This window comes from Eubalaena glacialis, chromosome 3 (genome assembly GCF_028564815.1).
Source record: "Eubalaena glacialis isolate mEubGla1 chromosome 3, mEubGla1.1.hap2.+ XY, whole genome shotgun sequence".
NCBI classification, from domain to species: domain Eukaryota; kingdom Metazoa; phylum Chordata; class Mammalia; order Artiodactyla; family Balaenidae; genus Eubalaena; species Eubalaena glacialis.
In genome coordinates, this window is record NC_083718.1 from 49,284,036 (window position 1) to 49,309,678 (window position 25,643).

At 38.3% G+C, this 25,643-nt stretch overlaps 1 protein-coding gene across 5 annotated transcripts in view; it reads left to right on the forward strand.

The window, feature by feature from the left end:
• EDEM3 (ER degradation enhancing alpha-mannosidase like protein 3) overlaps positions 1 to 5,922 on the forward strand; it is a 79,507-nt gene extending 73,585 nt beyond the window's left edge. For 3 of the 5 annotated variants that reach the window (XM_061187541.1, XM_061187543.1, XM_061187545.1), the window contains one exon: positions 1,965 to 5,922. In XM_061187541.1, the coding sequence (XP_061043524.1) occupies positions 1,965 to 2,374 (410 nt within the window). In that variant the 3' untranslated portion in view covers positions 2,375 to 5,922. The remainder of the gene's footprint in view (positions 1 to 1,964) is intronic. The other 2 variants (XM_061187542.1, XM_061187544.1) reach the window with 2 other exon arrangements.
• The last annotated feature ends 19,721 nt before the right edge of the window (positions 5,923 to 25,643 follow it).

The window sequence follows — 25,643 nt, forward strand, 5'->3', positions numbered from 1 at the left end:
AGCTCTTTCTTGTCCTTTCAGGTGCTTGAGGTCTTCTGCCAGTGTTCAGTAGGTGTTCTGTGAGAATTGTTCCATTTGTAGATGTATTTTTGATGTATTTGTGGGAGGAGGTGAGGTCCACGTTCTTCGCCGCTGCCATCTTGATTGGAGCCTATACTATTCTGTTTTCTTATTCTATTTTATTAGCTAGATTTCCAAAATAATATTATATAACATGTAACCCTAGAGTGATTTTTTGCCAAAATCACAATCTATTACTAGAAGAAATAGCTTTACACTTTTTCCTATTCTTCTAAACTAGATTAATGCAATCTAGAAACAAAGTTGAAGGTTCTTCTTTCCCTTCTCCCTCAAACTTAGGGTAGCCTAGCATAAATGAGCTCTAAGCAGCCAGACACTGCTTTCTCTTCTTTGGGCCCCACCATAGTTTGCCTTGATGTCAAATTAAAATGTACCCTTTCCACAGCTGAGAGAATGTGTGGGGACTCCTCCCCCTTGCCCTCCTTCCCCCTGACAAACCCCACCTAAGAACTATCGTAAACTTCCCTAGTCAGGTAATCCTACCTAATCAGGGTATTATGTATACACACCCTCCTCTACCTCCCTGTATGCCTGTATTTTCCTTCAGTTTTTCTGGTTTTATAATAAGTCCACCTTCCCATTCTTCTTTGACTAATTAACTCTGATTATCTTTTATATCACAGTTAAGTATCACTTTCTGAAGGAAGCCCTCAAATCTCCTTACTCTTTCCTAACACCATGACATGTGTCACGGAGTTTTCTATTGTGCGATTATTCCTAAACGTTGTTTTCCCCAGCTGGACTATAGGATTCAGAAGGGCAGGTCAGGTGTTTGTTTTCACCCCCTTTTATCCCTAGCACCTTACACAGCGCCTGCCACACGGTGGACGCTCGGCAGATCTTTACCAACTGACTGCAGGGTCTGAGGAGACTGCGGCATGTGGGTGTCGGCGCTAATATTTACGCACTTTCTTGTAGGAACCCTAAATAAAGTGCCTCTAGTGGTTTTATTATGTATTCATTACAAGAAGTGTAAACTGCTTTTCATCCTTCCAGTGGATTTTATGATTATATCTTAGAATTCACAGATCTCCAATAATGAAATAGAAGTTTTGTAAATAATCTGGTTTTGTGTTTATGAAAATGTTGTATTTGATCAATCACATTGATATCCATGAATCATTCAAAGTTTTGTATTATCTGCATTTTCATGGTTTACTGAGTGGGAATTTCACTTTTCAAAGAATATTATCTTAAAGTACAGCAATGGCATGTGCTGTTTAAAATGTATTCTATTCATAAAGACGCAGTTGTAGAGAATGGACTTGAGGACACAGGGAGGGGGAAGTGTAAGCTGAGACAAAGTGAGAGAGTAGCATGGACATATATACACTACCAAATGTAAAATGGATAGCTAGTGGGAAGCAGCTGCATAGCACAGGGAGATCAGCTCGGTGCTTTGTGACCACCTGGAGGGGTGGGATAGGGAGGGTGGGAGGGAGATGCAAGAGGAAGGGGATATGGGGATATATGTATACATATAGTTGATTCACTTTGTTATACAGAAGAAACTAACACAACATTGTAAAGCAGTTATACTCCAATAAAGATGTTTAAAATAAATAATTAATTAAAATAAATAAAATGTATTCTATTTAATATGTTCTCATGTGCAGGCTTTCCTGAATTTAGATATTTAATAAATCTGAGACATAATACAAATTTATATGCATTTTAATAGTATTATTGTTTAGTATATTTCTTGGCATTTACTAATACCCATTGAAGGCAGTCTTATTAGTTATTAGAGTCATTCTGCATTAACATGATTTTCTTTAACTTTTATTTTTTTGTTTTATTACCAAAACCAGTATGGTTTTGAGAATGTGATAGTACATGTTTTGTGGGGAAAGTAGCATGAAGTTTGTTTCTTTCACATACAGATCCTGAGATGGAAAATGAAGAACAACCATCCTCTGAAAGTGATTCTCAGAATCAGAGTGCTGAACAGATTGCATCAAGTTCTCAGGAGGTTGATTTGGTTGATCAGGAGTCTCCTGAGGAAAGTTCTCTAAACTCTCACCCAGAATCTTTGTCTCCAGCAGATACGGACGATGCTGCAAGCATTTCTCCTTCTGAACAGAATTCTAATCCCACGGAAAACCATGAGACTACAAGTCTTGATGGTGAATGTACAGATTTAGATAACCAACTTCAAGAACAATCAGAAACTGAGGAGGATTCCAATCCTAATGTTAGCTGGGGTAAAAAGGTCCAACCTATAGACTCCATATTAGCAGACTGGAATGAAGATATAGAAGCATTTGAAATGATGGAGAAGGATGAGCTCTGACTCACTAAAGTCTACCTGGTGGTAGGTATTTCAAAAGAAAAGGTAAACTGTGGATAATAGATACCCTGATACTAAGCAGGCTCTCTCATGGGAGGCTCTAAGTATGGTGATGAACAACCACGTTCTGACTGGGAGAGTTAGTTATCATAGGAATCTGGAACATGCTGTGTTAGAACTGACCTTGTTTATAACTGTCCCATCAAAAATGCAAACTCACAGTTTCCCCCTCAGGTGACAGCATTGCACCACCCTGCTGCATCTCAGGCCAGGAAAAGATTATTGGGCATTTCTAGGAACCAGATTTCTGCACTCTCTAGACGGTAGATAAGAAACAAATTCAGTTAACTGTGAGGTGGGGAATACGAATTTGTACAGCTTTCTAATTGAAGGAAGCTCTCGGTTTTCTTGGTTTTGGGGTTAGAGGCCCTTTGGGGAAAACACATAGGAGTATTTTGGGCATTCTGGTTATGCTGCCTTCACAGAAACACTCAAAAGTGACCTAAGTGGTTATGAAGCAAATACATTCATGGTGAAAACAGTCTTTGCTCATCATTTTCACTTGCTTCATTGTGTAACATGATCAAGATGACTTGATTTTTTTTCCCCCTCTTTAACAGTGTCCTTTTCGTTTAAACCAAAGGTGAAGCCAGTGTACTTTCTCAGTGAGTTCTCTGCATAAAGACTAATCATTGGGACCAGGTAAAAGGTCATATATCGTGGAAATTGGTTACTTAATACTTTTGAAAAATGGAGCAAGGGAGAAACTATAATGTTGCAATATGAACTTGCCATTGGGCCTTCCGTAAGGAAAGCTGTGACTACTCTGAAATGGAACTTAAAGTTATATCTTTGTAGGGTAAATTATAAATCTTTTCCAGTTCATTTCATTGGAGGTGATTACCTCTAGCCATCAGCCTTACTCCATCCCATGTTTAGAATGCATTTTGAGCCACAAGGCCTATGTTGCCAATAGCTGAATACATTTTGTTCCATTTTTCTATCTTAGGGAGCCATGATAAAACTGTGGTAGTGATCTAAAAATTCTGGAGTAACTACTATTTTTCCTCCTTTGAAACTAGTTTCTAAAGTTGCACCTAAGGAGTCTGTCACATTTTCTGTTGAATCATGGTTTTTAAGTTTGCTTTTTTTTTAAACAAATATTCCTTCTGATATGGACTTGAAAATTAGTCTATGGTAACCTGTGTAAAAAACACAGTAGCAACTAACATATAGCCATATAGCTTAATGAGAATTATTTTTCCTTTGTGTGAGAGAGAGAGTGTGTGTGTGTGTGTGTGTGGCAGTCTGCTGCTGGCCACATTTAAGTTTTAAAAACTTTGTTGTTGATATCTGTAGACAGCCCTGTAATTGAAATCATGGCTTTACTCATTTTATTTATTTTTTTAAACTTACCTGAATCAGTTCTAAAGGAATATTTGAGACTTAATTTCTTTTTTCTGTACCATGACATTATATAACAACCCTTTTTCTTAAAACACAGTTTTTGAGGTACTGATGAACTTAAACTGTATATGGAGCTGTTAAAAGAACAGCAGTGCTGTATTGTAGTTATGTATATTCATGTACAGTATGTCTTAGATCCCAGGTAAACTGTTATGTTATAAGGGGATAAATAGCTGCTTTCAAAAATTCCAGCTAAACTTAATTGGGTCAGTGAGTAATAAACCTAATAGAGAATTCACTTTGAGGGGGGAAAAAAGAGTAGTATACAAGACCTTTATTGGCCCTTAATTAAACCTGACACCAAAATGGATATTTTTTAGTCTCTCTGCATGTGAAATTTGGTGTAAGAAGATAGAACTATAATACATATAGTATACAGAAGGATAGACATAGTGCTTTGTTCATCTTAGTTGCAAAGCTGCCAAAATAGCTGAAGCTTAATTACTTGACTTGCCTTGATTTATAGGACTGGGGCTTGGAGAAAAGGAGCAGATGTTCCTTTAAGACTTGGATTACAGAAGCCTTATATACACTGATTTGATTTTCTTTTTGTATCTCAGAGCCATTGTTGTCTAAATCTAAATTTTCTAAGTTATCAAAGCAACATAATTTTATTTCCAGCAGAGATCTTGTGGCATACAAGGAAAAGCCAGCTTACTGCCATTTACCCTTTCTTTGGCCATTAGGGGGAGTTGTTGCCATTCATTGTGGTTTAGAAGCAAATTGCTGGCTTGTTTAGAAAAATGAATCCTTAAAAAAAAAAAGAAACAAAAGGAAAAAAATTTAACAAATTATACTTAATACCCAGAAGGAGTTATACGTGATTTTTCCCTAGCTAGGAAAAGAAGGTATAGTGTTCAGCTTCAAAACTCCAACATTGTCATTGACTCTCCATTCTTAATTGACATACTGCTACAAAGTTGTTTTTTATTTCATTAAAAAATTTCAACCTCATTAGACATTTTTTTAAATGTTTTGTTTTAAAATCTTTATAGCATTTTATTTACTTCCTAAAGATTCAGGGGATTCTATGTAACCCTGAATTTTAGAAACATCTGGTCTACCTCAGTTAGGTGTTGACTGCATAGAGATAGAGCTGAAGTGATCACCACAGCCATAAAATTGATTGACTAAGAAGGATTTATACAATGTTTACAAACCTGGAATCAAGTAAGGATTTTATCTGAAAGTTAAAAGTTAGATATTAGAGAAAGTATTTAATTCAGGTATTTTCAAGTTTTAAAACTTCACTTGTTTACCTACTAAAAATATAGTTTTTTCTGCTTAGGAAGGTCCATTAAAATGATATACCCTAATTTGCAGTGCTTTTCCCATAAAGTTTTAGATGTGAAAGAATTGTAATTTACCAGATATGTTTGGGATGGGATATTTTGTTGGGTAGGTTTTCTTTTTTCTTTTTAACTTTTAATAGGCTTCCAACAAGAATACAGTTGTTTCAGAACAATTTTTTTTTAACATTATACTTTTCCCTTTTTCTTCACAGTGTTAGAGGGTAAAATAAAAAATTGTGCACTCTGTGATTTTTAACTTCTCTAATATGCTCTCTTGAGATTTTATTGATTTAAATTACCATCTCACAGCCCTTATAACAGTAAAACCAGCATTTGTTCCCTCACCAAACCTCATGCCAAATTCATCATAAAGAAAGCTCAGCATCAGTAATTCAAATAGTGCTTATAATTGTAGAGGCAGGGGTGGGGGCATTTAATAAATATTCCAACCGGTCGTTTTATGCACAAGGCTTCAGTCAGAACATAGAAAAAAAAAAAACATTCTGTGAATGAAATATTGTATGTTCAGATTTTATAAAAGACATTTTTAAAAGCCCAATTTACAGCCGTATATTTTCTTATGATGTAATTTATGAAAAAGATGTCTGTACTAACAGGTGCTAACAACACTACTGTTGTTGGATTTTATTGTTTGGTGATAAATGTATACAATATTTCTAAGGGTAACTATGTACTGTGATGTAAAAGTCTGGGCAAAATGTATATAATCCTTGTATATAATTGTGTATTTGATTATAATGACTGTAAAGATTAATAAAATATGTAAATATGCTGGTCTAGTTTTAATTTTAATTTTTGGCATCACTTTGCATATCTTTATACTTTGATATCTTTACATTTTTTTCACCACTGTCTGTCTTCCCTTTAATTAATTTTCATTTTACCCTAGGAGAGTAAATTTGGGGAACAGCTTAGAGTATAGACACACAGACATATGTTGAACAGTTCCACAACTCAACTAGGACCCTCAGAGTGGAGTTAGTAATTCAGTGTCAATATTGGTAACGTGTTTATGTTTTGAGTTTACTAATATTTAATAAAATCAATCATTTGTCCTTTTAATATTGTCATCAAGAGTAATACTGACCTCTCCTGTTAATTCCAGTGAGACCATTTCATTTAGCAACCACTTTCAGGTACTGTGATACTATGCTTTTCATCTGTACTGTTCCAGGGTTTCTGAACACAGATGTCTTGAAAGATCTGATAATAATCAATCACTATAATTTATTGATAATTGTTTTCTTTAAAGATCAGCAAACTGAGAGTTGAACAAGTTCTAAGCATCTTATGCGAAGTCTGACATTTTGTGCCTGGGCAATGGAAAGGGAGCCCTGGTTTATTTCCAGAGCCTATGCTCCTTCCGGTATGCCATCCTCTCCCTTCCTTTCTCAGTCCTTCTCACCCCTCCTTCCACCCCCATTTCAGTTTCTGCTCACCTTTTGCTCAGCCACTACCTTCCCACCTGACCACTTTCTCCCCACCTGGGATTGAAGTTTAGAAATGTTAGCATCCATTCTCAGGTTCTCTGGGCATTAATTCCAGTCTCAGCATGCTTCCATTCCTCTAGGACAAAGCACCGCTATTTCAGGAAGAGTTAAAGGATCCAGGAGTATCTCTTGGAAGATTTCAAAGGGGAGGTTGCTTCTCTTTTCTGGGTAAAGCAAGCTTTAAGAGGTCTATCATCTACTAAGAGAAGCTAAGTAATTTAAGGGTTGAAACTAGTAAGTGTCAGCATCTACCTGCTAGGAAGGCTTATACGTCTCAAAGCCTTGCTCTTAACTTACCCTAATAAGCCTGGAGGTCTGTAGTTTCCATCCATCCTTTACAGTGAAGTAGTCAATGGGAGGCCACTGATTGATTGATAGAACCCTGGGGATTCTCTTAATCCATAAAAGAATGCACTCATCATCCCAGATGATAGTGGGAGAAATAACTTTAGAAGTCCTATGGTGTTTTAGAGCGCATTTCTATCTTTGTTTCAGTCTCAGCTGTCTAAGAAGTGGTACTGTCTTAAGAAATAGCAGCAGCAGGTAATGTTGAAAAAATACTTTGGATGTAATAGTAGGATGGGGTTTCTTAAAATGAAAAGATTGAAAACCTTCCTCACAGGTTAAGGGAGAGAACCAAAGTCATTAAATAGAGGAAGAAGAACTTAACACCAAGGGACTGGCTGCTACCCTCCCACCACCATCACCACCACCACGCTGGTGTTGGAGTTTTGCAGCAACTGGAGGCACATCCTACACAGGAACCCCCTACTTTATCTTTTCCCAATTTCTGGGAAAAGCCATTGACCTTGGGTCAAGAGGCAATCTGACAAACACTGCCAGCTAGCTTGTCCTAAACTCCCTTTCCCCACTCTCCCATCCAGCTTCCTCCATCTGTAGAGTAGATGAAGTTCTCAAGGCAGTCCCAGACAGCTGCTACCTTTAGAAGGACTAATCCGTTCATTAGTCCTTTCTTACCTGAGGTCTTAAGCTAAGAGAATTCCAGCCCCAATTGTCTTATTACATTAATAATATTTAATAAAATATGTAAATATTTTTAAAGCCCTGTGATCTCAGTCTCTAATCATTACTTTCAACTCAGTCTTGTCCACTCACTTGGATAGTTCTTCAGGACCTCCAATCCACTGATTCTTCCAGTTTCTCAGAATCCATCACCCCTCCCCATGACCTCACTTACCAATTTACCCACCATTAATGTCTCTTCCTCTTTTGAACAAACTTGGCAAAACTTTAAATCTTCTTATTAAACCTAACTACTCACTGATTTTCACCTAAACTTAAGTAGCTGTTGGAACTGGATGAAATCACACCACCAGTGCTGACTGGCCTGACTTTAAATCATGAACACAAATCTCAAATGAGATTCAATACTTCCCTCAATTCCAACCACATTTCTCTAGCTAATTTATTTTCCCACTCTGAGACTACAGTTTCACACCACCTTTCTTTTCAAATATCCTATGCTCCTACCGTCACTCACGTGATGACCTCACCACATATATTTCATTGAGAAAATAGATGCAGATGAGAATGACCTCAACTTCCACCAACTTCTCTACCTACTGAATCCACATGACTTTATTTGCATTTATTTTGATGGAAATTTCCCTACACATATTCTAGGACAATCATCCACTTTTTCTACTTTGATAACTGGAGAGCGGGAACCCTCAGACTCGAACTAGAGGTACTGAAAAATAGAAGAATCAGGCTGCTAGACTCGAACACAAAGGTGAAGGAATTCCCACCCACCCCCGCCTTACTACTCCCTCCCATATGTGTATTCTAACCCTGAAGGGAGCATTAAATTATCTCCATCACTGGGAGTTGTGAAAATAAATATCGGACACCATACATACACAGGGATGCCTCATTCAAGATCCAGAAATCTAATTCTCCCCCAAACCTACAAAACACAGATTTACATTCCTTTCCAAGAAACTGGGCAATAAAATATTCACCAAAATTTTATATAACAAGCTCTTTTCCATATACTTTTCATCAGTTTGTGCTTATTTTTGTTTTATTTTTACTGCTAACAGAAGTATTAAGTTTGTTCAATCTTTTTAGAAATCAACTCAGCAGTATACATTAAAGCCTTAAAATGGTTTATTTCCTTTTAATTCAGTTTATCTATTACTAGGAATCTAAGGAAATAGAGGGACATACAGATTTCCATCCTAATATTGTGAATAAGAGAAAAAATTTGGATATAATATGGATGTCTATGGGGTAAATATTAAGAACTGTAGGGCCCATCAATAAAAATAATGTGCATTCATTAAAACAATGTTTATAAAAAGCTTTTAATATCTAAGAGCATGCTCTTCAGTTTGGATTAATTGAGCAAAGATTTATTGCCCTTTCTATTCACCATGCACTGAACTAAGCTCTGGGAAGAAGGTGATGTTCAACACAGTTCCAAGTCTTATTCTCATGTATTTTGCAGTCGAATCCAAAAGGCAGACATGGAACAAGTAATTACAAACGTGATGAGGGTTTTAAAAGGGGATGATACTGATACTATGGGAGCATATAAAGTGGGGACCTAGTCTGGTCACTGTCATGGAAAAGTTGTCTGAAAAGTGAAATTTAAGCTGAGATCTCAATAAGAGGAGAGACAGAAGGAACAACTAGTTCAAAGCCTTGTGTAATGGGTTGAATCGTGTACCCCAAAATCTTGTGTTGAAGTTCTAATCCCAAATAGATCAGTCTGTGACTGTATTTGGACACAGGATCTTTAAGGAGGTAATTAAGGTTAAATGAGGTAATTAGAGTGTCTGGTGTCCTCATAAGATGGGGAGATTGGGACACAGATACGCATGAGGAAAGACCATGTGAAGACATGAAGAAAACAGCCATCTATAAGCCAAGAAGAAAGGCCTTGGAAGAAATGAACCCTACCGACACCTTGGTCTTGGACTTCTAGCCTCCAGAATTGTGAGAAAATAATGTCTGTTGTTAAGCCACCCAGTGTAATTTTGTTACAGCAGCACTAGAAAACGAATATGCCCCAAGACAAGAGAGGGTATGGTGTGTTGGTGGAAATTATAAGGAGCCCAGCATGGCTGGAAGGGAGAAAATGGGGAGGAAAGCCTGGAGCTGGGCTATGTGGATTCTGAGGATTTGAGATGCTGTAGCTCCAAAGATAAGGATTGTGTGTCTTTCCAAAGACCAACATCTTGCAGGATATAGTAAGGATTTTAGGCTTTGTTCTAAGGGTAATGAGAAAGGGTTTTAAACCCTTCACTGAAGGGTTTTAAACTACTCAGTGGCATGATGAAATATAATGCTAAATGAATAAAAATTTAGAACTGTATGTAAAGTATGACCTCAGCTCTGTTCTATATATAAAAAGAGACTCATTTATTCAACAGAAACTTACTGAGCACCTCCCATGTGCCAGTCATTATTATAGGGCCTGGGGTTTGCAGCAGTGGGCTAAACATAGTAAAGAAGATAGAAAATAAAGTAGTAAATAAATATGATAATGAGCTCATGAAGAAAAAGAACTTACGGTGAGAGGATAGTGATGGATATCAGCATAGCAAAGAATTCTACTTTAAATAACCAAAATATTAACAATGGTTATCTCTGGATTATAGGCAATTTCTGTTTCTTTATTTATAACTATCTGTGTTTGGATAAATTTCCAAAATGAACATTATGATCTTAAAAATAAAAACAGTCTAGGTCAAAGGAGATGAAAAACTTACATGCTGAGAACTATAGAATATTAATAAAGGAAACTGAATATGATTCAAAGATATGGAAAGATATCTCATGCTCTTGGATTGGAAGTGTTAATATTGTTAAAATGGCTATACTACCCAAAGCAATCTACACATTTAATGCAATCCCTATGAAATTACCCTTGACATTTTTCACAGAACTAGAACAAATAGTTCTAAAATTTATATGAAATCATAAAAGACCCAGAATTGGCAAAGAAATCCTGAGGAAAAAGAACCAAGCTGGAGGCATAACCTTCCCAGACTTCAGACAATACTACAAAGCTACAGTAATCAAAACAGCATAGTATTGGCACAAAAACAGACAAGGATCAATGGAATAGAATAGAGAGCCCAGAAATAAACCACTCACCTATGGTCAATTAATATTCAACAAAGAAGGCAAGAGTATACAGTGGAGAAAAGACAGTCCATCACTAGCAAGTGGTGTTAGGAAAGTTGGACAGCTGCATGTAAATCAATGAAGTTAGAATACACAAAATAAACTCAAAATGGCTTAAAGACTTAGACATGACACCATAAAACTAGAAGAGAACATAGGCAAAACATAAACTGACATAAATTGTACCAATTAATTCTTAAGTCAGTCTCCCAAGGCAATAAAAGCAAAAGTAAACAAATGGGATCTAATCAAACTTACAAGCTTTTGTACAGCAAAGGAAACCACAAACAAAATGAAAAGACAACCTACGGAATGGGAAAAACTTTTCAAATGATGCAACCAAAAAGAGATTAATTTCCAAAATGTACAAACAGCTCATACAGCTCAATAACAACAACAAGAGGTGGAGGAGAAGATGGCAGAAGAGTAAGACGCGGAGATCACCTTCCTCCCCACAGATACATCAGAAATACATCTACACGTGGAACTGCTCCTATAGAACACCTACTGAACGCTGGCAGAAGACCTCCCAAAAGGCAAGAAACTCCCCATGTACCTGGGTAGGGCAAAAGAAAAAAGAAAAAACGGAGGCAAAAGAATAGGGACAGGACCTGCACCAGTGGGAGGGAGCTGTGAAGGAGGAAAGGTTTCCACACACTAGGAAGCCCCTTCGCGGGCGGAGACTGTGGGTGGTGGAGGGGGGAGCTTCAGACCGCCGAGGAGAGCGCAACAACAGGGGTGCGGAGGGCAAAGCAGAGATTCCCGCACGGAGGATCGGTGCCGACCAGCACTCACCAGCCCGAGAGGCTTGCCTGCTCACCCGCCAGGGCGGGCGGGGGCTAGGAGCTGAGGCTCGGGCTTCGCTCGGATCGCAGGGAGAGGACTGGGGTTGGCGGCGTGAACACAGCCTGAAGGGGGCTAGTGCGCCACGGCTAGCCGGGAGGGAGTCCGGGAAAAAGTCTGGAGCTGCCGAAGAGGCAAGAGACTTTTTCTTCCCTCTTTGTTTCCTGGTGCACAAGGATAGGGGATTAAGAGTGCCACTTAAAGGAGCTCCAGAGACGGGCGCGAGCTGCGGCTATCAGCGTGGACCTCAGAGACGGGCATGAGACGCTAAGGCTGCTTCTGCAGTCACCAAGAAGCCTGTGAGCAAACACAGGTCACTATCCACACCTCCCCTGCCAGGAGCCTGTGCAGCCCGCCACTGCCAGGGTCCTGCGATCCAGGGACAACTTCCCTGGGAGAACGCACGGTGCACCTCAGGCTGGTGCAACGTCACGCCGGCCTCTGCCGCCGCAGGCTCGCCCTGCATCCGTACCCCTCCCTCCCCCCGGCCTGAGTGAGCCAGAGACCCTGAATCAGCTGCTCCTTTAACCCCGTCCTGTCTGAGCGAAGAACAGACGCCCTCAGGCTACCGACACCCAGAGGCGGGGCCAAATCCAAAGCTGAACACCAGGAGCTATGCGAACAAAGAAGAGAAAGGGAAATCTCTCCCAGCAGCCTCAGAAGCAGTGGATTAAAGCGCCACAATCAACTTGATGTGCCTGCATCTGTGGAATACCTGAATAGACAACGAATCATCCCAAATTGAGGAGGTGGACTTTGGGAGCAAGATATATTATTTTTTCCCCTATTCCTCTTTTTCTAAGTGTGTATGTGTATGCTTCTGTGTGAGATTTTGTCTGTATAGCTTTGCTTTCACCATTTGTCCTAGGATTCTGTCTGTCCGTTCTTTTTTTTTTTTTACTTTTAAAATTTTTTTCATAATTTTTTTTATTTTAATAACTATTTTATTTTATCCTACTTTATTTTATTTTATTTTATTTTGTCCTCTTTCTTTCTATTTTTTCTCCCTTTTATTCTGAGCCGTGTGGATGAAAGGCTCTTGGTGCTCCTGCCAGGAGTCAGTGTTGTGCCTCTGAGGTAGGAGAGCCAACTTCAGGACACTGGTCCATAAGAGACCTCCCAGCTCCACGTAATATCAAATGGCGAAAATCTCCCAGAGATCTCCATCTCAACACGAAGACCCACCTTCACTCAACGACCAGCAAGCTACAGTCCTGGACACCCTATGCCAAACAACTAGCAAGACAGGAACACAGCCCCATCCATTAGCAGAAAGGCTGCCTAAAGTCATAATAAGGCCACAGACACCCCAAAACACACCACCAGACGTGGACCTGCCCACCAGAAAGACAAGATCCAGCCTCATCCACCAGAACACAGGCACTAGTCCCCTCCACCAGGAAGCCTACACAACCCACTGAACCAACCTTAGCCACTGGGGAAAGACACCAAAAACAACGGGAACTACGAACCTGCAGCCTGCGAAAAGGAGAACCCAAACACAGTAAGATAAGCAAAATGAGAAGACATAAAAACACACAGCAGATGAAGGAGCAAGGTAAAAACCCACCAGACCTAAAAAATGAAGAGGAAATAGGCAGTCTACCTGAAAAAGAATTCAGAATAATGATAGTAAAGATGATCCAAATCTTGGAAATAAAATAGAGAAAATGCAAGAAACATTTAACAAGGACCTAGAAGAACTAAAGAGGAAACAAGCAATGATGAACAACACAATAAATGAAATTAAAAATACCCTAGAAGGGATCAATAGCAGAATAACTGAGGCAGAAGAACGGATAAGTGACCTGGAAGATAAAATAGTGGAAATAACTACTGCAGAGCAGAATAAAGAAAAAAGAATGAAAAGAACTGAGGACAGTCTCAGAGACCTATGGGAAAACATTAAACACACCAACATTCGAATTATAGGGGTCCCAGAAAAAGAAGAGAAAAAGAAAGAGACTGAGAAAATATTTGAAGAGATTATAGTTGAAAACTTCCCTAATATGGGAAAGGAAATATTTAAGCAAGTCCAGGAAGTGCAGAGAGTCCCATCCAGGATAAATCCAAGGAGAAACACGCCAAGACACATATTAATCAAACTATCATAAATTAAATACAAAGAAAACATATTAAAAGCAGCAAGGGAAAAACAACAAATAACATACAAGGGAATCCCCATAAGGTTAACAGCTGATCTTTCAGCAGAAACTCTGCAAGCCAGAAGGGAGTGGCAGGATATACTTAAAGTGATGAAGGAGAAAAACCTACAACCAAGGTTACCCTACCCAGCAAGGATCTCATTCAGATTTGATGGAGAAATTAAAACCTTTACAGACAAGCAAAAGCTGAGAGAGTTCAGCACCACCAAACCAGCTTTACAACAAATGCTAAAGGAACTTCTCTAGGCAAGAAACACAAGAGAAGGAAAACGCCTACAATAATAAACCCAAAACATTTAAGAAAATGGGAATAGGAACATACATATCGATAATTACCTTAAATGTAAATGGATTAAATGCTCCCACCAAAAGACACAGACTGGCTGAATGGATACAAAAAAAAGACCCGTATATATGCTGTCTACAAGAGACCAACTTCAGACCTAGGGACACATACAGACTGAAAGTGAGAGGATGGAAAAAGATATTCCAGGCAAATGGAAATCAAAAGAAAGCTGGAGTAGCAATTCTCATATCAGACAAAATAGACTTTAAAATAAAGACTATTACAAGAGACAAAGAAGGACACTACATAATGATCAAGGGATCAATCCAAGAAGAAGATATAACAATTGTAAATATTTATACACCCAACATAGGAGCACCTCAATACATAAGGCAAATACTAACAGCCATAAAAGGGGAAATCGACAGTAACACAATCATAGTAGGGGACTTTAACACCCCACTTTCACCAATGGACAGAACATCCAAAATGAAAATAAATAAGGAAACACAAGCTTTAAATGATATATTAAACAAGATGGACTTAATTGATATTTATAGGACATTCCATCCAAAAACAACAGAATACACATTTTTCTCAAGTGCTCATGGAACTTTCTCCAGGATAGATCATATCTTGGGTCACAAATCAAGCCTTGGTAATTTTAAGAAAATTGAAATCGTATCAAGTATCTTTTCCGACCACAACGCTATGAGACTAGATATCAATTACAGGAAAAGATCTGTAAAAAATACAAACACATGGAGGCTAAACAATACACTACTTAATAACCAAGAGATCACTGAAGAAATCAAAGAGGAAATCAAAAAATACCTAGAATCCAATGACAATGAAAACACGACAACCCAAAACCTATGGGATGCAGCAAAAGCAGTTCTAAGAGGGAAGTTTATAGCAATACAATCCTACCTTAAGAAACAGGAAACATCTCAAATAAACAACCTAACCTTGCACCTAAAGCAATTAGAGAAAGAAGAACAAAAAAACCCCAAAGTTAGCAGAAGGAAAGAAATCATAAAGATCAGATCAGAAATAATTGTAAAAGAAATGAAGAAAATGATAGCAAAGATCAATAAAACTAAAAGGTGGTTCTTTGGGAAGATAAACAAAATTGATAGACCATTAGCCAGACTCATCAAGAAAAAAAGGGAAAAGACTCAAATCAATAGAATTAGAAATGAAAAAGGAGAAGTAACAACTGACACTGCAGAAATACAAAGGATCATGAGAGATTACTACAAGCAACTCTATGCCAATAAAATGGACAACCTGGAAGAAATGGACAAATTCTTAGAAATGCACAACCTGCTGAGACTGAACCAGGAAGAAATAGAAAATATGAACAGCCCAATCACAAGCACTGAAATTGAAACTGTGATTAAAAATCTTCCAACAAACAAAAGCCCAGGACCAGATGGCTTCACAGGCGAATTCTATCAAACATTTAGAAAAGAGCTAACACCTATCCTTCTCAAAATCTTCCAAAAAATTGCAGAGGGAGGAACACTCCCAAACTCATTCTACGAGGCCACCATCACCCTGATACCAAAACCAGACAAAGATGTCACAAAGAAAGAAAACAACAGGTCAATATCACTGATGAACATAGATGCAAGAATCCTCAACAAAATACTAGCAAACAGAATCCAACAGCACATTAAAAGGATCATACACCATGATCAAATCGGGTTTATTCCAGGAATGCAAGGATTCTTCAATATACGCAAATCAATCAATGTGATACACCATATTAACAAATTGAAGGAGAAAAACCATATGATCATCTCAATAGATGCAGAGAAAGCTTTCGACAAAATTCAACACCCGTTTATGATAAAAACTCTCCAGAAAGTAGGCATAGAGGGAACTTTCCTCAACATAATAAAGGCCATATATGACAAACTCACAGCCAACATCGTCCTCAATGGTGAAAAATTGAAACCATTTCCACTAAGATCAGGAACAAGACAAGGTTGCCCACTCTCACCACTATTATTCAACATAGTTTTGGAAGTTTTAGCCACAGCAATCAGACAAGAAAAAGAAATAAAAGGAATCCAAATTGGAAAAGAAGAAGTAAAGCTGTCACTGTTTGCAGATGACATGATACTATACACAGAGAATCCTAAAGATGTTACCAGAAAACTACTAGAGCTAATCAATGAATTTGGTAAAGTAGCAGGATACAAAATTAATGCACAGGAATCTCTGGCATTCCTATACACTAATGATGAAAAATCTGAAAGTGAAATTAAGAAAACATTCCCATTTACCACTGCAACAAAAAGAATAAAATATCTAGGAATAAACCTACCTAAGGAGACAAAAGACCTATATGCAGAAAAATATAAGACACTGATGAAAGAAATTAAAGATGATACAAATAGATGGAGAGATATACCACATTCTTGGATTGGAAGAATCAACATTGTGAAAATGACTCTACTACCCAAAGCAATCTACAGATTCAATGCAATCCCTATCAAACTACCACTGACATTTTTCACAGAACTAGAACAAAAACTTTCACAATTTGTATGGAAACACAAAAGACCCCAAATAGCCAAAGCAATCTTGAGAACGAAAAATGGAGCTAGAGGAATCAGGCTCCCGGACTTCAGACTATACTACAAAGCTACAGTAATCAAGACAGTATGGTACAGGCACAAAAACAGAAATATAGATCAATGGAACAGGATAGAAAGCCCAGAGATAAACCCACGCACATATGGACACCTTATCTTTGATAAAGGAGGCAAAAATATACAGTGGAGAAAAGGCAGCCTCTTCAATAAGTGGTGCTGTGAAAACTGGACAGCTACATGTAAAAGTATGAAATTAGAACACTCCCTAACACCATACAAAAAAATAAACTCAAAATGATTAAAGACCTAAGTGTTAGGCCAGACACTGTTAAACTCTTAGAGGAAAATATAGGCAGAACACTCTATGACATAAATCACAGCAAGATCCTTTTTGACCCAGCTCCTAGAGAAATGGAAATAAAAACAAAAATAAACAAATGGGACCTAATGAAACTTAAAGGCTTTTGCACAGCAAAGGAAACCATAAACAAGATGAAAAGACAACCCTCAGAATGGGAGAAAATATTTGCAAATGAAGCAACTGACAAAGGATTAATCTCCAAAATTTACAAGCAGCTCATGCAGCTCAATAACAAAAAAACAAACAACCCAATCCAAAAATGGGCAGAAGACCTAAATAGATATTTCTCCAAAGAAGAGATACAGATTCCCAACAGACACATGAAAGAATGCTCCACATCATTAATCATTAGAGAAATGCAAATCAAAACTACAATGAGATATCATCTCACACCGGTCAGAATGGTCATCATAAAAAAATCTAGAAACAATAAATGCTGGAGAGGGTGTGGAGAAAAGGAACACTCTCGCATTGTTGGTGGGAATGCAAATTGATACAGCCACTATGGAGAACAGTATGGAGGTTCCTTAAAAAACTAAAAATAGAATTACCATACGACCCAGCAATCCCACTACTGGGCATATACCCTGAGAAAACCATAATTCAAAAAGAGTCATGCACCAAAATGTTCATTGCAGCTCTATTTACAATAGCCAGGACATGGAAGCAACCTAAGTGTCCATCAACAGGTGAATGGATAAAGAAGATGTGGCACATATATACAGTGGAATATTACTCAGCCATAAAAAGAAATGAAATTGAGTTATTTGTAGTGAGGTGGATGGACCTAGAGTCTGTCATACAGAGTGAAGTAAGTCAGAAAGAGAAAAACAAATACCGTATGCAAACACATATATATGGAATCTAAGAGAAAAAAAAAAAGGTCATGAAGAACCTAGGGGTAAGACAGGAATAAAGACACAGACCTACTAGAGAATGGACTTGAGGATATGGGGAGGGGGAAAGGTAAGCTGTGACAAAGTGAGAGAGTGGCATGGACATATATACACTACCAAACGTAAAATCGATAGCTAGTGGGAAGCAGCCGCATAGCACAGGGAGATCATCTCGGTAGTTTGTGACCACCTAGAGGAGTGGGATAGGGAGGGTGGGTGGGAGGGAGATGCAAAAGGGAAGAGATATGGGAACATATGTATATGTATAACTGATTCACTTTGTTATAAAGCAGAAACTAACACACCATTGTAAAGCAATTATACTCCAATAAAGATGTTAATAAATAAATAAATAAAATAAAATAAAATATACAACTGAAAACAACAACAACAAAAAACCCAACTCAATCAAAAAATGGGCCGAAGACCTAAATAGACATTTCTCAAAAGAAGACATACAGATGGCCAATAGGCACATGAAAAGATGTTCATCATCGCTAATTATTAGAGAAATGCAAATTAAAACTACAATGAGGTACCACTTCACACCTATCAGAATGGCCATCATTAAAAGTCTACAAATAACAAATGCTGGAGAGGGTGTGCAGAAAAGTGAATCTTCCTACACTGTTGGTGGGAATACAAATTGGTGCAGCCACTATGGAAAACAGTGTGGAGGTTCCTCAAAAAACTAAAAATAGAAGTGCTATATGGAGGAGAGGAACCAAGATGGCAGAGTAGAAGGACGTGCTCTCACTCCCTCTTGAGAGAACACCAGAATCACAACTAGCTGCTGGACAATGATCGACAGGAAGACACTGGAACTCACCAAAAAGATACCCCACATCCAAAGACAAAGGAGAAGCCACAGTGAGACGGCAGGAGGGGCGCAATCACAGTAAAATCAAATCCCATAACTGGTGGGTTGGTGACTCACAGACTGGCGAACACTTATACCACAGAAGTCCACCCACTGGAGTGAAGGTTCTGAGCCCCACGTCAGGCTTCTGAACCTGGGGGTCCGGCAATGGGAGGAGGAATTCCTAGAGAATCAAACTGTGAAGCCTAGTGGGAATTGATTGCAGGACTTCGACAGGACTGGGGGAAACAGAGACTCCACTCTTGGAGGGCACACACAAAGTAGTGTGTGCATCGGGACCCAGGGGAAGGTGCAGTGACCCCAGGGGAGATTGAACCAGACCTACCTGCTAGTGTTGGACAGTCTCCTGCAGAGGTGGGGGGGGGGGGGCTGTGGCTCACCGTGGGGACAGGGACACGGGCAGCAGAAGTTCTGGGAAGTACTCCTTGGCATGAGCCCTCCCAGAGTCTGCCATTAGCCCCACCAAAGAGCCCAGGTAGGCTCCAGTGCTGGGTTGCCTCAGGCCAAACAACCAACAGGGAGGGAACCCAGTCCCACCCATCAACAGTCACATGGATTAAAGTTTTACTGAGCTCTGCCCACCAGAGCAACAGTCAGTTCTACCCACCACCAGTCCCTCCCATCAAGCCTTTTAGATAGCCTCATCCACCAGAGGGCAGACAGCAGAGGCAAGAAGAACTATAATCCTGCAGCCTGTGGAACAAAAACCACATTCACAGAAAGATAGACAAGATTAAAAAGCAGAGGGCTATATACCAGATGAAGGAACAAGATTAAACCCCAGAAAAACAACTAAATGAAGTGGAGATAGGCAACCTTCCAGAAAAAGAATTCAGAATAATGATAGTGAAGATGATCCAGGACCTCAGAAAAAGAATGCAGGCAAAGATCGAGAAGATGCAAAAAATGTTTAACAAAGACCTAGAAGAATTAAGGAACAAACAAACAGAGATGAACAATACAATAACTGAAATGAAAACTACACTAGAAGGAAGCAATAGCAGAATGACTGAGGCAGAAGAACGGATAAGTGACCTGGAAGACAGAATGGTGGAATTCACTGCTGTGGAACAGGCTAAAGAAAAAGAATGAAAAGAAATGAAGACAGCCTAAGAGACCTCTGGGACAACATTAAATGCAAAAACATTGGCATTATAGGGGTCCCAGAAGGAGAAGAGAGAGAGAAAGGACCAGAGAAAATATTTGAAGAGATTATAGTCAAAAACTTCCCTAACATGGGAAAAGAAATAGCCACCCAAGTCCAGGAAGCACAGCGAGTCCCATACAGGATAAACCCAAGGAGAAACACGCTGAGACACATAGTAATCAAATTGGCAAAAATTAAAGACAAAGAAAAATTATTGAAAGCAGCAAGGGAAAAACGACAAATAACATACAAGGGAACTCCCATAAGGTTAACAGCTGATTTCTCAGCAGAAACTCTACAAGCCAGAAGGGAGTGGCATGATATACTTAAAGTGATGAAAGGGAAGAACCTACAACCAAGATTACTCTACCCGGCAAGGATCTCATTCAGATTCGATGCAGAAATCAAATGCTTTACAGACAAGCAAAAGCTAAGAGAATTCACCACCACCAAACCAGCTCTACAACAAATGCTAAACGAAATTCTCTAAGGGGGAGACACAAGAGGAGAAAAGGACCAACAAACACAAACCCATAACAATTAAGAAAATGGTCATAGGAGCATACATATCAATAATTACATTAAACCTGAATGGATTAAATGCTCCAACCAAAAGACACAGGCTTGCTGAATGGATACAAAAACAGGACCCATATATATGCTGTCTACAAGAGACCCACTTCAGACTTAGGGACACATAGACTGAAAGTGAGGGGATGGAAAAAGATATTCCATGCAAATGGAAATCAAAAGAAAGCTGGAGTAGCTATACTCATATCAAAGAAAATAGACTTTAAAATAAAGAATGTTACAAGAGACAAGGAAGGACACTACATAATGATCAAGGGATCAATCCAAGAAGAAGATATAACAATTATAAATATATATGCACCCAACATAGGAGCACTTCAATACAGAAGGCAACTGTTAACAGCTCTAAAAGAGGAAATCGACAGTAACACAGTAATAGTGGGGGACTTTAACACCTCACTTACACCAATGGACAGATCGTCCAAAATGAAAATAAACAAGGAAACAGAAGCTTTAAATGACACAATAGACCAGATAGATTTAATTGATATTTATAGGACATTCCATCCAAAAACAGCAGATTACACTTTCTTCTCAAGTGCGCACGGAACATTCTCCAGGATACATCACATCTTGGGTCACAAATCAAGACTCAGTAAGTTTAAGAAAATTGAAATCATATCAAGCATCTTTTCTGACCACAACGCTATGAGATTAGAAATGAATTACAAGGAAAAAACCCGTAAAAACCACAAACACATGGAGGCTAAACAATACGTTACTAAATAACCAAGAGATGACTGAAGAAATCAAAGAGGAAATCAAAAAATACCTAGAGACAAATGACGATGAAAACACGATGATCCAAAACCTATGGGATGCAGAAAAAGCAGTTCTAAGAGGGAAGTTTATAGCTATACAAGCCTACCTCAAGAAATAAGAAAAATCTCAAGTAAACAATCTAACCGTACACCTAAAGGAACTAGAGAAAGAAGAACAAACAAAACCTAAAGTTAGCAGAAGGAAAGAAATCATAAAGATCAGAGCGGAAATAAATGAAATAGAAACAAAGAAAACAATAGCAAAGATCAATAAAACTAAAAGCTGGTTCTTTGAGAAGATAAACAAAATTGATAAAACATTAGCCAGACTCATCAAGAAAAAGAGGGACAGGACTCAAATCAATAAAATCAGAAAGGAAAAAGGAGAAGTTACAACAGACACCGCAGAAATACAAAGCATCCTAAGAGACTACTACAAGCAACTCTATGCCAATAAAATGGACAACCTGGAAGAAATGGACAAATTCTTAGAAAGGTATAACCTTCCAAGACTGAACCAGGAAGAAACAGAAAATATGAACAGACCAATCACAGGTAATGAAATTGAAACTGTCATTTAAAATCTCCCAACAAACAAAAGTCCAGGACCAGATGGCTTCACAGGTGAATTCTATCAAACATTTAGAGAAGAGATAACACCCATCCTTCTCAAACTCTTCCAAAAAATTGCAGAGGAAGGAACACTCCCAAACTCCATCTATGAGGCCACCATCACCCTGATACCAAAACCAGACAAAGATACTACAAAAAAAGAAAATTACAGACCAATATCACTGATAAATATCGATGCAAAAATCCTCAACAAAATACTAGCAAACAGAATCCAACAACACATTAAAAGGATCATACACCATGATCAAGTGGGATTTATCCCAGGGATGCAAGGATTCTTCAATATACACAAATTAATCAATGTGATACACCATATTAACAAACTGAAGAATAAAAACCATATGATCATCTCAATAGATGCAGAAAAAGCTTTTGACAAAATTCAACACCCATTTATGATAAAAACTCTCCAGAAAGTGGGCATAGAGGGAACCTACCTCAACATAATAAAGGCCATATACGACAAACCCACAGCAAACATCATTCTCAATGGTGAAAAATTGAAAGCATTTCCTCTAAGATCAGGAATGAGACAAGGATGTCCACTCTCACCACTATTATTCAACATAGTTTTGGAAGTCCTAGCCATGGCAATCAGAGCAGAAAAAGAAATAAAAGGAATACAAATTGGAAAAGAAGAAGTAAAACTGTCACTGTTTGCAGATGACATGATACTATACTTAGAGAATCCTAAAAATGCCACCAGAAAACTACTAGAGCTAATCAATGAATTTGGTAAAGTTGCAGGATACAAAATTAATGCACAGAAATCTCTTGCATTCCTATACACTAATGATGAAAAATCTGAAAGAGAAATTATGGAAACACTCCCATTTACCACTGCAACAAAAAGAATAAAATACCTAGGAATAAACCTACCTAGGGAGACAAAAGACCTGTATGCAGAAAACTATAAGACACTGATGAAAGAAATTAAAGATGATACCAACAGATGGAGAGATATACCATGTTCTTGGATTGGAAGAATCAACATTGTGAAAATGACTATACTACCCAAAGCGATCTACAGATTCGACGCAATCCCTATCAAATTACCAATGGCATTTTTTAGGGAACTAGAACAAATCATCTTAAAATTTGTATGGAGACACAAAACACCCCGAATAGCCAAAGCAGTCTTGAGGGAAAAAAACGGAGCTGGAGGAATCAGACTCCCTGACTTCAGACTATACTACAAAGCTACAGTAATCAAGACAATACGCTACTGGCATAAAAACAGAAACATAGATCCAATGGAACAAGATAGAAAGCCCAGAGATAAACCCATACACCTATGGTCAACTAATCTATGACAAAGGAGGCAAAGATAGACAATGGATAAAAGACAGTCTCTTCAATAAGTGGTGCTGGGAAAACTGTACAGCTACATGTAAAAGAGTGAAATTAGAACACTCCCTAACACCATACACAAAAATAAACTCAAAATGGATTCAAGACCTAAATGTAAGACCGGACATTGTAAAACTCTTAGAGGAAAACATAGGAAGAACACTCTTTGACATAAATCACAGCAAGATCTTTTTTGATCCACCTCCTAGAGTAATGGAAATAAAAATAAAAATAAACAAATGGGACCTAATGAAACTTCAAAGCTTTTGCACAGCAAAGGAAACCATAAACAAGACGAAAAGGCAACCCTCAGAATGGGAGAAAATATTCGCAAACAAATCAACGGACAAAGGATGAATCTCCAAAATATATAAACAACTTATGCAGCTCAATATTAAAGAAACAAACAACCCAATCCAAAAATGAGCAGAAGACCTAAATAGACATTTCTCCAAAGAAGACATACAGATGGCCAAGAAGCACATGAAAAGCTGCTCAACATCACTCATTATTAGAGAAATGCAAATCAAAACTACAATGAGGTATCACCTCACACAAGTTAGAATGGGCATCATCAGAAAATCTACAAACAACAAATGCTGGAGAGGGTGCGGAGAAAAGGGAACCCTCTTGCACTGTCGGTGGGAATGTAAATTGATACAGCCACTATGGAGAACAGTGTGGAGGTTCCTTAAAAAACTAAAAATAGAATTACCATATGATCCAGCAATCCCACTACTAGGCATATACCCAGAGAAAACCATAATTCAAAAAGACACATGCACCACAATGTTCATTGCAGCACTATTTACAATAGCCTGGTCATGGAAGCAATCTAAATACCCATCAACAGAGGAATGGATAAAGAAGTTGTGGTACATATATACAATGGAATATTACTCAGCCATAAAAAGGAACGAAATTGAGTCATTTGTTGAGACGTGGATGGATCTAGAGACTGTCATACAGAGTGAAGTAAGTCAGAAAGAGAAAAAGAAATATCGTATATTAACGCATGTATGTGGAACCTAGAAAAATGGTACAGATGAACCGGTTTGCAGGGTAGAAGTTGAGACACAGATGTAGAGAACAAACGTATGGACACCAAGGGGGGAAAACCGCGGTGGGGTGGGGATGGTGGTGTGCTGATTGGGCGATTGGGATTGACATGTATACACTGATGTGTATAAAATTGATGACTAATAAGAACCTGCAGCATAAACAAACAAACAAATAAACAAAAAAACAACTAATACTAAACTTTCTTTGGGTTATTTGTATGGAAATATGTTAATATAAATGTTTCAGACATTACATGAAATTTCTAAAAATCTTATATGTTCTGGTATAATGTTATATGTCATAATTCTAGTTATTACTTTAAAATGTATATCTCAGAAATAACTAAATTTCCTTGTCAATTGCATTATTATGAACTTTCATCAAATCTTTAACCGTGGTCATTTTTAAGTCTTGTCATTTACAGACAGTTCTGGGTGCACTCTGATGCTCTTGCAAAAATGTTCCTATAAAAGGGTTTCATCTTCAAGGAATTCATGGAAAAGACTCTGACAAGTACAGGTTTCTGGTACCTGACTATACTGCTGAACTAAATGAATAAGCATTTTCAGAACTCTAATGGAAAACTGATGAATTCATAAAAGTGCTAACAAAAGATCAAGATGAAAAAAAAATTAATTACGTGGGACTGAGTGAACTGATGAGGATGGTTATAATTTTTGTGACTTTCTGTTTGAATAAAAAAAAAAAAAATCCCACAAGGACTCAGAGGCAAAACATATACAAATCAATTTTCACTGCAAAGTAAAGGAGCTGTTACAGTGGAGGATTACTGGACTGAATGTCAATATTATGACATAATATGAGTGTGTTTCATGTTTGGTAACTGCAATCATTGTTGCTTTTGCTGTGGTCATCCATTTACAATGCTTGGTGTCAGTTTATTTATCTCTTGTAAAAATAAAATACAGTGTGTGTGTGTGAAAAACAAAAAAAACAGTGTTTACAGAACAGAGCCCAAGAGATTGGCATGGCATTCAAGGCCCCCACGGTTTAGTTCCTGCCAAGTTCCTTAGCCTCATCTCTCACTCTATGGCTGCCCCGACCCCACCCCATGTCCATGCTGCAGCCATGCACTGGCTGTCATAAATGGGCAGGTGACCAATGGGCTCATGACCAAGGCTGGTCCTCACCAGTAGTCCTCAATGTGCTGTGAAGTTTCTGGCCTCCATGTCTCTGCCCAGGCTGTTCCCTCAACCCAGAAAGCCCTTCCCCATCTCCCACATGAAAATTCTACTCAAGCCTCCA